The sequence below is a fragment of the Echeneis naucrates genome, chromosome 18 (genome assembly GCF_900963305.1).
Source record: "Echeneis naucrates chromosome 18, fEcheNa1.1, whole genome shotgun sequence".
Lineage (NCBI taxonomy): Eukaryota > Metazoa > Chordata > Actinopteri > Carangiformes > Echeneidae > Echeneis > Echeneis naucrates.
In genome coordinates, this window is record NC_042528.1 from 3,897,052 (window position 1) to 3,911,440 (window position 14,389).

Below are 14,389 nucleotides of genomic sequence, written 5' to 3' on the forward strand. Positions count from 1 at the left end.
TAGCATCAAAATGTAATTAAATATAAACGAGACAAATGTTTAGAGGGCCAATATCCACAGACTTCCTCTGAATCACGACTGTGTTTTTGTGGGTAATAAGTGCAATAGTTTTGTAGTTGGATTTGTTCTTTGTTAGCAGTGTAGTAAATTGCTTCCTTGGAAATGCAACAAGGAGACAAGGCGATCTTCTTCGTGTACTATGAGTTTATTCTATTTAAAATATTAATGAAAGTAAGAAGTATTTACATGCAGGAAGTCCTGCTAACCATGCTCATATATTGTTTTGCCCGACCAGACACATACCAATGCTGTATTGATTATGCATATTATATATTTATATTGCCACTTTTTTGGGTCAAACCAATTTCTCCTGGATGAAAAATGAACTAAAAAAGATCCTCTTCAATCTAGTAAGTATTTCTTTTTCAGGTGACCTGAAAAAGCAAACCTGAGAAACCTGAGGTGACCTGAGAAACCAAGTATATTTTTACCTCATACCGTATAGATGTGTCAGGACAAAGCAGGAATACATTTCCAATACTGATAAGAAAAGTCTCAAAACATGGCGTAAATATTTCTTCCACTGTGGCCAGCATTTAGTGGAGTATGAATACAGATTTATGTGAAATGAAAATATCATATTAAAAATCAATGAACAGTACTGGAAGTGAATGCTCTTTCTCCTACCAGCCCTTGAAGGCCTGGAGTCATTTTTGTGAATCAAAACTTATGTCTGACACTGACCCCTTGTGTTAAGAAACAAACATTTCACTTTTTAGAGTCCTCTTTGAATAATTATTCTAATAACACTGTATACATTCACAGTGTTTAAAATAAGATCATTTTGGGGGTCTGCCACATTTGAGTCAAAGAAAGATATGGCGTAAAAACTTTCTGAATGAAAGAAAAATCATCTGACATCACAAGCCCCGCCCCCTCCGTCATCAGCTCAAACATCCGGAAGTAGCTCAGGATTTGTCAACACGAAAAAAGGCCGACTGACATGGTAACGTACTCCGCTCTCATTTCTCGCTCTTTTTAAACATTTTTTACTGTCTTTTTCCGCCTGTAGCCGACACGCTCGGGTGTATTTGGGTGGTATTAAGCCAGCTGCAGTGCTCCAAGCCGGTTATTTGTGGTGTCGCGGCCCGAAAGAGACGAACAAACCGAAGAGGAGACGTCGGGATGTTAGCAGTTAGCTTGTCAGGGAGCTAGCTGTTAAAGCCCGAAAGAAGGCGAGCAGCTGCTCCCGCCTCCTGCCCCAAACTGAAACCAACTCACGGCGTTAATTCAGCCCAAAATATAACCCCAGAAACAGACATCGTGGGCTTCATTAACACTTCATCGACCTCACGTTGGGAAATCTCAATAAGTTTACTCCAGCAGGAAGAATAGATGGACTTTCAAACTGTTTATTTTGGTCTCGGATAGTGGCGTCATTGTTGGGAAGCTTATAGGAAGGAAATCGTTGTGTTGTGTTGTGTTGTGTTGTGTTGTGTGCGGACGGGTCAGTTGTGTATTGGAGATGAAATAACCTCAGCATTCATTCAAGTGCGTATTCGTATAGTTATTTCTGACCCACACATACCACAGTCTTGAATCGATAAATGTGGAAATTTATAATCAAACACTTCCTTGTGTTGGGCTTCAACTGCTCCTCCATTCAACATCTTATTTAGTATTTTCTCATCAGGTTGATTAGGTTGAAATTATAAAAAAAAGCAGATTATAAAGACTGTAATCCAACTGCATTAAATGCCCAGGATGTTAATCAGAGAAAACATTCTTATTCTTAATTATTCTTAGGTTGAGTTCTCTTATTGGTTCATCTACTGATTATTTTCAAATCATTTGTGATGCAAAATCTGGAAGATAATTGCTTTTAACCTGAATGACTACATTCAAAGTGCTACTTGGCAGCGTGATAGTGTTATGAGGCCAAAGGTTTTTTTTTTTTTTTTTTTTTATAAATGAGACCAGATTGAATACACCACTGATCCTTTTTTCTTTCACTTTACAGGTGAAGTCTTCCTGAGCAAACCTGCTAAGATGGCATCCGTCTGACATTTTATTTTTTACTCTTTTAAGTCCTCAGTTTTATTTTTATTTTAAATTTTTTCATTGACTAATTTCCAGTTTATTAGGGGAGAGGCATGACCACAATGACAGTCACTTACAACTTCTGCACTCTGTTGGTGTTCACCTTAACGGGTGAGTGAATCTTTCCTGGTTTGTGTTCCTCTAAGCTGCCTAATTTTAAATGTTTACCAAGTGAAGTTCGAGTTTGTACTTTTTGTACCACACAACATTTACAATCTCTGTCAGATGTGGTGATGAACCACAGGTGTGACTTGTTCTGCTTCCTCTTTTCCTCTGCAGTATGCAGCTGTTTAGAGCCTGCTCTCTGCTCTGGTAAGGGACCAGTTGGCATTTTATGAAAATTTGGCAGTTTCTCTGGAAAATATTTCTTAATGTCACATTTTTCTTTTATATATAAATATTTTCCAGCAGAGTACGATGTGTCAATGATGGTAAAAGCAGATCATATTAAAGTTTCACGTTAGCAGAGGTTTATGGCTTTTACACCATAAAACAACACTTGAAGCTTCAAAAACATTTTGATTTTTGAGTAGTTACCTTTTTGTGTGTCTGTTTGTTAGCCCGATGTGGACATTCCCTTCAAGTCTTAGACAGCCAGGAGGGAGAGATCAGGAGTTCGGCCTACCACAGTTGGTCCTACCGCTTTGGTTCCACGTATGATTGCTGGATCATCAAGGGTTCGGAAGGGGAACCTGTTGTTCTCAGGTGAGATGCTGAGGAAATGAGAAGTACCATATACACAAGATATTACAATCGGCTCAAAAAAAGTGAAATAATTCATTTCCGTTTATTTGCTGCAAATCAGATCTGGAATATCCTCTGTGGTAATCTGGGCTCAGTTGAGCTGAATACCATGTAAACATTTGCAGATCAGTTGTGAATACAGGGCTTGAGCTTTTCTGTATTTAGGATGTATAATAACGGGTCTAGAAGTTGCCAATATAAATAAAATCTTCACTGATTTTGAGAAGTAAATTGAGGTCGGATGCAAATTTTATTCTCCCATCAAGTAAATTCAGCTCACCGATTCCCACATTGCCAATCCCCTTTTGTCTTACTTTACTATTTTTTCTTCAGCTTTTCCCAGTTTTCAGCACGTTGTAGGAAGGAATGGGTTTCTATAAAATCGTCAGCTGGTGGTGAGCCAGTTGTTCTCTGTGGTTCCAAACTGCCTCCACCGATGGAATTTCCAGGGGGAAATATTACAGTGATGCACCACTTCCTGCCACATCTGTTCCCTGTGTCATCGTTTCTGTTGAACTATGCCAGAGGTATGGTGGTGTGGGGTTTTTTTTCCCCTTGTTTTTTGGGTAATGTCTTGTGTGAACAATCTTGTCCTGTTGTAACTTGTTAAGGAAACCAATGTCTCTGCATTTCTTCTGCAGACCTATTTCTTCTTAACAAAGGCTCTTTTATTCTTTTTAATCCCTTTTTGTTTCCCCACATTCAGACACGGGGGAGTGCCCAGTGACATCTTTTGAATGCCTGGGGGGCCGCTGCCTTCCGCTCTCCTGGCGCTGTAATGGCCAGGTGGAGTGTCTTGATGAAGGTCCTGACCTTGGCATTGATGAACAGGACTGTGAGATAGATGAGGAAACCTCAGAACCCCCAAAGCATAGCGGCACGCAGACACAAGAGACTGAAAGAGAAGGGTATACGGAGAGAAACAATGATGGGGACTCAGAGAAACCTCAATCTTCAGATAAAACTCAGAGCTCAGACAGGTCAGCTGAGAGAGTTACTGAGTCTGATCTGTGGGAGCTGCTGAAGGAGAGGGCAGAGGAGGAGGCCCAGGTGGATCGAGAGCAGCCTCAGACTCATAAGGAGCCCGCTGTCACTCCCACCCCCATTGAGTGGCCCTGTGGAGGCCTCCTCCAGACCTTTTATGGGACCTTCTCTCCTCCAGCCATTCGAGGCCCTGCTCTGTACTGTGTGTGGACCCTGGACCCTCAAGACCCCAGAACACTGAGACTGGACCTGCAGCAGCTGGTGCTGGGGCATGGTGATAAACTCACAGTCTACAACGGAGAGCAAGGCAGTGGAGATATTATTAAAGTTGTGAGTTAACTTAGTTTAGATATTTCAAGAGTTCAAACTGTATTTTATTATTATTTTTTTTTTATAATTACCATGGTAACATCTGTCTGTTGCATTTTTACAGATCACTTACACCTCCAATTACAAATCAGTCCAGGTGGAATCCCATACTGGTTTACTGTCCATGGTGTACGAGACGCTTCCTGGCTCAGAGGGAAGTGGTTTTAACGCCACATTCCATGTTGGGAGCTACTGCCCTCCCTGGGAAGGCCGGTGTGGGGGAGCATCAGGAGGATGCTTTACCCAGGAGCAGCGGTGCGATGGGAAATGGGACTGTCCTGAAACAGGGAAAGATGAGGAGGGATGCAGAGGCTGCAGTCTAAACCAGTTTGCCTGTGGAATGGCAGGACAGAGGGCTGTGGCCTCCAGCCACTTTGCTGGCAGGCCGGTGTGTTACCCGGTCACAGAGAGATGCAACTATCAGCTGTACTGCGCCGATGGCAGCGACGAGAGGGACTGCACCGTTTGCCAGCCAGGGACCTTTCACTGCGACAGTGATAGGTGAGTTTGCTCACGCGTGTGTTTTGCCTGTGTTAGGACTTGAGGCCTAGCTATCTCATTGGAGAGGACGGTTGTCTGAGTGCTGCTCCCAGACCTTCAGTGTGCCTGCAGGAGGCAAAAAAAAATATGATAGTTTGTTTTTCATCTGTGAAATCACTATTAATGAAAAGGATCCCCAGAGCCATACTCAGCTTTGACCATATAAAATGGCTTCTAACAGCAGATTGAGTTTGCCTAGTCACCAAGGAGCTATAGCTTTTTGAAATCTCTTGTCTCTGGGTCTTTTCATCTTTGGTGCTCCTGAAAGTTAATATTGACGGTTTAGTCCTTGAAGAGTTGACAAAACAGTCTCCCTTCAAGGATAATTACATTTCTGTTCACCCAGTGTTACTCTGACTTTAACTAAGGTTCTTTTGTTTTGTCAAATGATAGAATCATCTTTGCGGTCAGGTCAGTCAAGTCCAAGGTGTGTCTCAGTTATTAGGTAAATGTGAGTCAGTCTTGTGCAGGAACCTGTATATGTGACTCTTAAATGCATTTTTCGAAAGTGTGATGTCGGAATTTGGGTGATTTGTGGCTTTAAAGTTGTTGCAAAATAAACATTATATGGGAGTGTTCTCATCACATAACATATACTGTAACACTAATTTGATATGTGTCAGTGTGTGGAAACATTTGTTCTCAGCTCTCTTTAGAGCGGTTACTTAATGAATAAAAGACTGAAGTTTCATCTGCCTCTTTATGGACTTGACAGCCCTAAATTTAAGGATACATCCCTTCCTCTCTACTTCATCCATAATACCATACAAACAGTCTAATACACGATCACAAGCTCCATCATGTGCTATAATCATTGTTTATCATCTCGTTTTATTTTGGGTTATCCCAAAGGAATCAGGAAGCTTTTCCAGGTGAAACAAAATCTCTTACTCATGTTATTCCTGCATTCTCTAACACACAAACGGGCCCATTGTTCTGCCTGCAGGTGCGTGTTTGAGAGCTGGCGCTGTGACGGCCAGGTGGACTGTAAGGATGGCACGGACGAGCTCAACTGCACCGTCATCCTGCCCCGCAAGGTCATCACCGCGGCAACAGTTGGCAGCCTGGTCTGTGGACTCCTGCTGGTGATTGCCATGGGCTGCACCTGTAAACTGTACTCGCTCAGGACCAGGGAGTACAGGTAACTGTTTTGTGGATCATTTGGCCATTTCAGCTCTTTCACTGAGATGTTTTTGCTTTCCCCATATTGTAGTACAACAAGCATGATGGCTTTTTTATGCCCACCTCAGCTAGATTTCTTGTTTATAATCTGACGTAGTGAGTCACAAGAGGCAGACGTTGTTTTCCTAGCTGCTACCTTCAGTTGCTGCCAACAGACAGCACCCCATCAAACACCTCAGAACCTCCCACAGCACAGCCAGTACACATCGTACTCACTGTTGTAAACAGTCACCTTCCCACATGCGATTTGTGTCAGATAAAGATGTTTTTCTTCTGTGTATGCTTCTAAAAAATGTAACTTTTTAACCATGTACAGTATCAATTGCGATAAGAGCGTATACTCTATATAATCAAAAACTAGAACATGATGGTTGTCAGTGTTTTTGAAAACATCTCAATACGTTGGTTTTCTTGCAGCCTGTTTGCTCCAATCAGCCGCCAGGAAGCAGAGCTGATCCAGCAGCAGGCTCCTCCGTCCTACGGGCAGCTGATTGCCCAGGGCATCATCCCACCAGTGGAGGACTTCCCCACAGAAAACCCCAACGAGGTGAGAGTCAAGAGTCATGAGGACCAGCAACTTCTTACAGGATGAAAATCAACAGTGCACGCTAGATTTGAGTCTTGTTCTGCATATTCAACGCCATCATTCAATTGTGAATCCTGACGCAGTTGTTGGGCACCTGACAGTAATATAAAAGTGCTTAAGTAAGCTGTGTTAATTCCTTAGATCCCCCTTAGAGCCCTCGTGTCTGAGCTTGTGTCATCCATCAAAGTCATGTGCTCTACCTAAGAAGTCTTATTAAACCCCAGCAGCAGGATTTGGTCTGAAGAGGTTTAAAGGAAAACTAATGTGCTGTTATAAAGCAAGTTCCCATTAAAAAGCTTGATTATTCTCCAGTGAGCACAGGCTGGGTTACTGAGGTGGAGGGATTAACTGTAACAAGCAAAGAATGTCCTGCAGTGGGTCGTTTCTTTGGATCGTTTGTTTTGTGCATAAGTAGTTTTAATAACTACCATTTTAGGAAATCAAGAAAGAGTTGTAAAGATAATTTTACTGGTGCTTATCTCTTTTTCCACTCCTTTAATTCTTTACGTCTTCATCCATGTCAGACCTCGTCGCTTTCACTGAGAGGAATTCTCCAGCTCCTCCGTCAGGATGCTGCCAGCTCCCCGCATCGCAGACGCAGACCACGATTTGTCCGGCGGGCTGTTCGACGTATGAGGAGGTGGGGTCTAATCCCCCGACCTCCCTCCAGGCCGACTCAGGCATCGAGCTCCAGCCAGCAGCAGTCAAACGCTGCTCCCTCTGGGCAGGAACCAGCTCTCTCCCCTCCCACGAGCTCCTCGTCAGCCGTGGAAGCAGTTAACCAGCCGGTGCCTCAGAAACTTGGCTTGTTGGCTCAGTCAGAGCAGCACCAGCAGCTGGAAGCAGCACCTCCTCTAATGCCACTGCCCCCTCCGCCCGTCGCCTCCCCACCTCCACCTCCGTACGCACCCCCAGCTCCACCCTCGGCCGCCCCGCACACTCCTCCCGTCGCCGTCCCCCCGAGCAGCCCCTCCCTGGCCTCCATCTTCCACACGCTGGGCCTGAGTATCTCCCTCTTCAGAGCGTCATCCTCTTCCTCCTCCACCAACTCCATGCCTCTGTCTGCCTCCCCTTCCTTCTCCTCCTCCTCCTCTTCTGATGATGAGGTGCTGCTTATCCCCCTGTCCGAAGACACCACTTCAGAGGATGACGTGCCCATGCTCACCTAAATGACGTCCCCTCCCACCCAGAGACCCACCCCACCGCCTCTTTATCTCCTTTGCCCACTAATAACTGAAACCCAGTCTTTCCACATTTGTTTGAACTTGAGCACAGGAGTGGCCCACAGCGAGACTCACCCTCACTGTGCAAGTCTGGTGCCTTTTGAAATGGCTTTGATTTGGATCTGTTGACTTATGGAATCAAGTATTTGATCATTACTAAAGACTTCCTTAAGACAGTTTTAAGTTTTAGATGAAAAGCATGGCTCATGTATGTTGGAGTCTAAGTGTAGGTGAGTGTTGGTCGTGCACTTAATTAATGCCAGGCTGCACATTGAAGGTAAACTTTGCACAGAAGAATCTTCCTTATCCAGATACTGAGGCAGGCTACTGTCAGATTGAATGATAAGAGTTTTTATGATGGAAGTTAATTTTGTTTGTATGACTGCAACTGTGTGAATGCATTTGCATTTTAGTGTTACGTAGACAGTGGAGTATGTTTGTAGATGTGGACGGTCCCCACATACTTCTGCCAATTGCATCGAGTCTCATATTAATTCAGATATTAAAGAAAGAAATAATTTCCCCTATTTAAGTGCCTTTTGAGGAGTTTCCTGTAGATTGTTGAGATGATTCCTGAGTTACACACTGCACACATAACATACTGAGGCACGGTTTCCTTGTATCACAGCACGCATCCACACATCAGTGACTTTATTGTAACATGAAAACAAATGCATGTCTACTCTGCAAGCTGGCAATAACTTTCTGGGACCCCCTAATTTAGTGCACAATAATTGCAACATAACAGCGTGTTAAAGTACGCATTAGTGTACACTTCCTAAGTGAATGTATGTAATCTACAAAAGCAAATGTGTCAAAAGACAATCTTTATGGTGCCTGATTTTAGGATGTGTGTATGTGTGCGTGTGTCTGTAGTGTGCACAGGAAGATGAGGTGCCCCAGTTGCAGAAAGGTGCCCCAAAATCACAAAATAACCTCAACTTGAATCTTCAGCCCCTGAGGGGAACTGATCGCATTCTGTCACATTTTGACACAACAGACTTGTGGTGTGCCATTTGTATTGTTGTAAATTTTAATCGTATTTTTATTTCAGCAAGTTACTTATCCTTTTTCTCTTAAGATGTTTTTTTTTTTTTTTTTTGGTTTGTTTTTTTTGCTTTGTTGAATGTATTAGGGTCAATGTGGAGTAGCCAGAAGTTTTAAATTTGCAGTGTAATGTGGTAAATATGAGAAAAGGTGATTTTATGATTTATTAGGGTCAACTTCACTGTATATAAGTAAATATGTGGCTGAGATTAAACGATTTGCACTTTTAGGTTTTGCGTATTGTGTTTGTGTTTTGGTAAATGTCGAGTGTGAGGAACGGCTGAAACCTCAGTGACAAGAGATGAAAGAGCTGCTGCTTTGTGCTTTGTATTCGAAAATCCTGTGGAAATCCACACAGACTCCTCTGAACCCTCCTGGTTGTCCTGGAAAGAAGGCAGGAGCTGAGACCCCTCAGTCAGGTGCGCAGGATAAAAGAACACAGCAACTACGCTGAGAGGCAGATACATCAAACTGCAAGGTAATTATAACATTTAATTGAATGGATTCATGTTTAGTTAGAGTTGGATTTTTCATTTAGACTGAGAAACGACAAACTTGTTTTCCTCATGTATTTTGTTTTTTTATTTTGTTTATTTTATTTCGCTGTCTGTAACGTGACCTTATTTTAAAAGGTATGCCTTTTTGTATTTTAAACGGAATGGACAATCTGGAACAGAATGTAAATTTTCCTAATTCTTCATGATTAATATTAAAAAGGTGATTTACAATCATGAGTCAAAATACCCAAAACATTTCTATTCAATGAAAATCTTTTGAATAAACTTGGAACTTAACATTATATTGCATCTTGGCACATAGATTAATGTAGTAGGGCAATTTTGTAGTTTTTATAAAGTCTCTAATCCTGGACGTTATCATAAAGGCCGGTTTGGTGGGAAATATCAGTTCCTGTAGTCTATGTAACGTGACTTGTGTCGTCATGTGACCTCTAAATAGGTTCCAGTGGTAATTATGGTTTCACCTCCATCCCAGAGGCTCTGGGTGAGGATGCTGGCAGTAATGATGGTGGTTAATTTCCCTGGAGCCCTGCAGAGATGCATTTCTGACGAGGTCCAGACTCAGGTCAGAGTTGTTAGACCTGCACCCATCGGGCCTATATCCAGACCTCCATCAGGGCAGCAGCCCCCACTGACCTCCGGGCTCCACCCCAGGAGGACACCTCTGCATGGCCTTTCAGTGAAGCGCAGGGGCTACCTGGGACAGGTGGCCCCGCCCCCTTCCGCTCCTCCACAGCCTATCAGGATCCACACCTGGATTCCAAGAGAGAGGGACAACCTATCAGAGGCTGAGAAAAACAGACTGATGTCAGCAGTGGAGGAGGCTGTGAGGGTGGTGTCTTCTTTATTATCAGGTGAAAACACAGGTGACACACACACACACACACACACACACACACACACTCACTCATCATCAGAGACTAATATATAAACCATTGACCTTTTAACAGTGAACCGAGCACCGGGTCCTTTGCTGCTCAGCAGAGACGTAAAAAAATACTGCAAGTTTCTCTGGAGCAATTCAAGATTGACCAACTACAACAGGTGTGTGTGTTTTAGCTCCTTCAGCCACACTCCTCTGTAGATGATGAAGAGTCACTATTCCCCATCAGTTTTTTTTGGGTTAGGGTCAGTCAAGAAGATAAAGTGGATCAGTAGAAATATTTGCACTGTGATGCTCAGTAGAATATATTTTAAAGTATTTGTTTTAACTGGCTCACTCATGTTTTTCACTGTAACTCGGGGTTAACTGGATTAAAAAAGGTAGTTTCTTCTTTCAGGTGTGGTCGAGCCAACAAAAACTACAGGAATGAGACCTGCCTGGATGTGACAGTGAGTATCAGTTTGTTCTGCAGATTCCTTTTTATTTCTTTGGTAAGTTAACAAAAAAAAAACAAAACAAACAAACAAACACCAACAGCATACACACTACACATCTGTATGACACATCTTAAAATCCAGCACCAAGCATGAGGTGTGTTTACTGTCTTAGATTCCCGATGATCACCTGGCTGGATGTGATATCTACTTAGAGCCCGATTCACCTCACAGGACTGTCCTCAGACCTGAAGGTGCTGGACTGCCTGACACCGACCTCCTGCTGTACCTCCACCTACAGTCCTCTGACAAGTGTAGAGCAGAGGTGAGTAGTGAATGATGAAATTACTCTTCAAAAGATAATAGATAATAAAGTTATATCATATTAAAATGAAAGATAATCCATTCCAACTTTAACTTTTAATATTTAAAATAAGTTTCCCTCCTTTGTATGGATTTTTGTAGTCATGAAACTTTACTACAGCTGGTTAGTTATTATTCTCTCTGTGCATTCAGCCGGATGTTTTGGCCTACGCTGTCCACTGCCAGACAGACACCCAAGGGCGACCTGTGGCTGGTGTGGTGGTCATCTGCAGAGAAGCGCTGACAGCCGCCACATTCAACCACCAGGCTACAGTTCAGGTGTGATTTGTCATTTTTTCATTATAGGCTGGTTCATGAAATGTTTTCTTCAAAATGAAAAATAAAACCAATGATGACTATTTTCCAGATTGTGATCCACGAGCTGTTCCATGTGCTTGGTTTCTCTAGAGATCTCTTCCACACCTGGAAAGACTGTCCTTCCCTTTCTCGAGGTTTTTAAATCCATATGTCACTTCATGTAAAATGTGGGAATGAGACAGTGAAGATTAATGCTTTTATATTCCTCTATTATATTCAATAAGCAAAATAAAAGTACACAAGAGCAAAAGGGTTAAATGCACAACAACAATAAAATAAGTGATGTAAACACAGTGAGCCAAAAGTTGTTCAGAAAATGATGCCAAATTGTCTTTTTCTCTGATTTGCAGCAGTGGGTGCTGGCTGTTCACCTCGGGGCAAAGTGATTCACTCTGACGGATCAGGCCAGATGAGGATCTACACCCCGTCCATCATCTCCGCCCTGCAGAGGCACCTGGCATCAACTGACCCAGAGCTAGGAGGACCTCTTGAGAACCTGGTACAGAGTTTTACCAAGCTCAGTGACATAATAAAAGCTTTCCTCACATATGTCAAACATCCAGCTACCTGCCTGCCGTGTCTTCTGCCTTCAGAACGCACCCTCAGGCAGCGTGTCCTCTCACTGGGAGTCCCGGATCCTGAGGGGGTCCATCATGGCGGCAGTGCTGGAGGACTGGACCACGGTCCGGATCGACCCCATCACTCTAGCTGCATTACAAGACACAGGCTGGTACACGGTCAACCTAAGCCGGGCCCAGAGTCTGGCATGGGGAGATGGTAAGGAGTGATGAACTGTCTGGAAAATCTGCGTCATTAAAACTGTAGTATGCAGAAGAATTACATACAGAATATAATTCATATAACAGCTACAGTTTTAAAATAATGAAAACACATTGATTTCTGTGTCTTAAGATTGTTTATTAAAAAAAAAAAAAAACAACAATGTACGATTTAGTGATAAATGTTTGTCTTTGAAGGTGAAGGAGCAGCTTTTGGTTCCCTGCCATCCTGCCAAGGCAAATCGTCCTCCTTTTTCTGCACAGGCAGGTGAATTTAGATATTTTTTTCTAAGCCAAAATCAAAAGGACAGAAGTCATTCTTCATGTCACCGTACATTATTACATGAGCATTATTTCTCTCAGCGGACTTGGGTGTCATTTTCTTCACCTGCATAAGGGGGAGTGCCAGACTGACCCCTACCTGGAGGGGTGTGGGGTGTTCAAACCACTGAAGAATGGAGTAGGTTATGCTCCCCTCTCTTAAAAACGCATTTCTCCCAGATCATCAGAATTTTAATATGGGCAAACCTTTCCCATTGCAGCACTGCATGCTGACTCTCTCTCTCTCCTGCTGTCCCTCAGAGTGAATGTTGGAAAAAGGAAAACACCAGACTGTCGTCTGAAGAAAACTGGAGTGGGGAGATTTTAGGCCTGGACAGCCGCTGCTTCTTCTCCAGCCTGACCAGACAGGTGCCTGCACATGTATTTGATTTGTTTGTCCCCTGTGTTTACTGAGAACTTTGTTGATCGGTGTCTTTCTTCTACAACCAGAGTCGGTTCCCTGAGATCAACGGCTCTGTGATGGGCTGTTGTTACAGACACAGGTGTACTGGACCTAACAGGTACCAGATCCAGGTCGCTGGCTCTGAGTGGGTGGACTGCCCAGCAGGAGGCACAGTCCAGGTAACTGGACTCAAACTGTAATTGTAGTATGGCGCACACCAGTCGGGGTGTCAGTAGACAGCATAGATGCTAATCATTGTGTCTGAGGTATTAGCTGCATAATAACCAACAACACCATGATACATTATTTTGCTCTACAACAACATCTGAATGATGACTCATCCAGATTTAAAGAATTAGCACAAAGCTACACTTCTGATGTGTGTTATTCTTATTAAATATTATTAAGTACTAAATTGCATTACATCATTTATTGATGAGTTCTGTTTGAAGTGGTGACGTACAACAACGCCTATGAGACAAAGTGCTGCAGGGAAATATGAGTTCATTTCGATTTTAATTCTCAGATCAGAGGATACCAGGGTTCAGTCTTCTGCCCTGAAAGGAGGTTATGTCTGTACTCTGACATTACTCTTCCCTCAGATGATGCCAATATCTATCCCTCTTCTTCCACAAGGTATGTAAATGTTTCCAAAACAAAAGCATCCTCTGGTTGTGTAATGGCCTGTAAATACTAACCTTGGTCTATTGTTTTTGTTCAGCAACCCCTACGAGGTGTTAAGATCAGCGCAGGAAGGGACCTGGTTGTCCTTCGGTCCTCCCTCACTGGTCACTGTGGCCACGGCACTTTGCTTCACTGCCGCTGTGAGTCTCCTGGCTGCACTCAGAGTGTGTTCCCTGAAATGTGGCTGCTGCAGGACCAGGATCCATATTCTCCCAGAGGATCACAGAAACCGTTAACACCTGTTCAGTGTTGAGAGATTTGAATAAACTGTTTTTGAAAATAAGTAAATAAAACTACTCTGTAATATGATTGATACTAATGAATTAACTTGATCATGATCAGCCATGAATTTATCTGACACACTACATGAAAAAATATGGCACTGAAGTTTTGTTTAACAAAGCAAAATTTTACACAATGTGTTATGTCATCATAAAGATTTCTTTTCTTTTGTCATGATAAGGTGACAAATGACCTACCATTACAGGTTTTTACTGTAAACACATTGGCTGGTCATGTCAGATTCATCACAAACATTTCAACAATTGCTGAGTTTAAAAGATAATATATCATCTTTAGTCCTTCATCAGCAATAATTTATCAACATGTCAGCTGACATGTTACCTCACAAAGAAGCTGATATTGAGTCTGTCTCACTGTCCTGATTCAGGGAGTCTTCTCATTTAGATGTGTTGACAATGAAAAAATTCACTTTGAAAAGTTTTAACCAGATAACTTGTAAACACAGAGTATGCTTCGTGCTTTTATTTTGAAGGACACAGCTTTCTACACAACTGTTACACACTTAATTAAAGTGCATTAATTGGTGAGAGCTGATGAAGTGAGCCAATAGTTTTGTCCCACCTGCTGTGACAGCTGCTCTTTATTTTTTGGGACTTCCTCTTTGGCTG

General features: G+C 42.8%; 2 protein-coding genes across 2 annotated transcripts; both read left to right on the forward strand.

The window, feature by feature from the left end:
• The first annotated feature begins 969 nt into the window (after window positions 1-969).
• lrp10 (low density lipoprotein receptor-related protein 10) lies at window positions 970-9,004 on the forward strand. The gene is made up of 10 exons (XM_029526866.1): window positions 970-1,006; window positions 2,021-2,211; window positions 2,380-2,412; window positions 2,661-2,805; window positions 3,178-3,371; window positions 3,551-4,158; window positions 4,262-4,698; window positions 5,684-5,878; window positions 6,337-6,466; window positions 7,030-9,004. The coding sequence occupies exons 2-10, from the start codon at window positions 2,154-2,156 to the stop codon at window positions 7,672-7,674; spliced, it is 2,445 nt and encodes an 814-aa protein (XP_029382726.1). The 5' UTR covers window positions 970-1,006; window positions 2,021-2,153; the 3' UTR covers window positions 7,675-9,004.
• A 743-nt stretch (window positions 9,005-9,747) lies between these two features.
• cirop (ciliated left-right organizer metallopeptidase) lies at window positions 9,748-13,846 on the forward strand. The gene is made up of 14 exons (XM_029526933.1): window positions 9,748-10,147; window positions 10,244-10,337; window positions 10,574-10,625; window positions 10,786-10,935; window positions 11,127-11,252; window positions 11,341-11,425; window positions 11,642-11,790; window positions 11,885-12,068; window positions 12,269-12,338; window positions 12,434-12,530; window positions 12,653-12,760; window positions 12,842-12,973; window positions 13,321-13,430; window positions 13,516-13,846. The coding sequence occupies exons 1-14, from the start codon at window positions 9,748-9,750 to the stop codon at window positions 13,712-13,714; spliced, it is 1,956 nt and encodes a 651-aa protein (XP_029382793.1). The 3' UTR covers window positions 13,715-13,846.
• The last annotated feature ends 543 nt before the right edge of the window (window positions 13,847-14,389 follow it).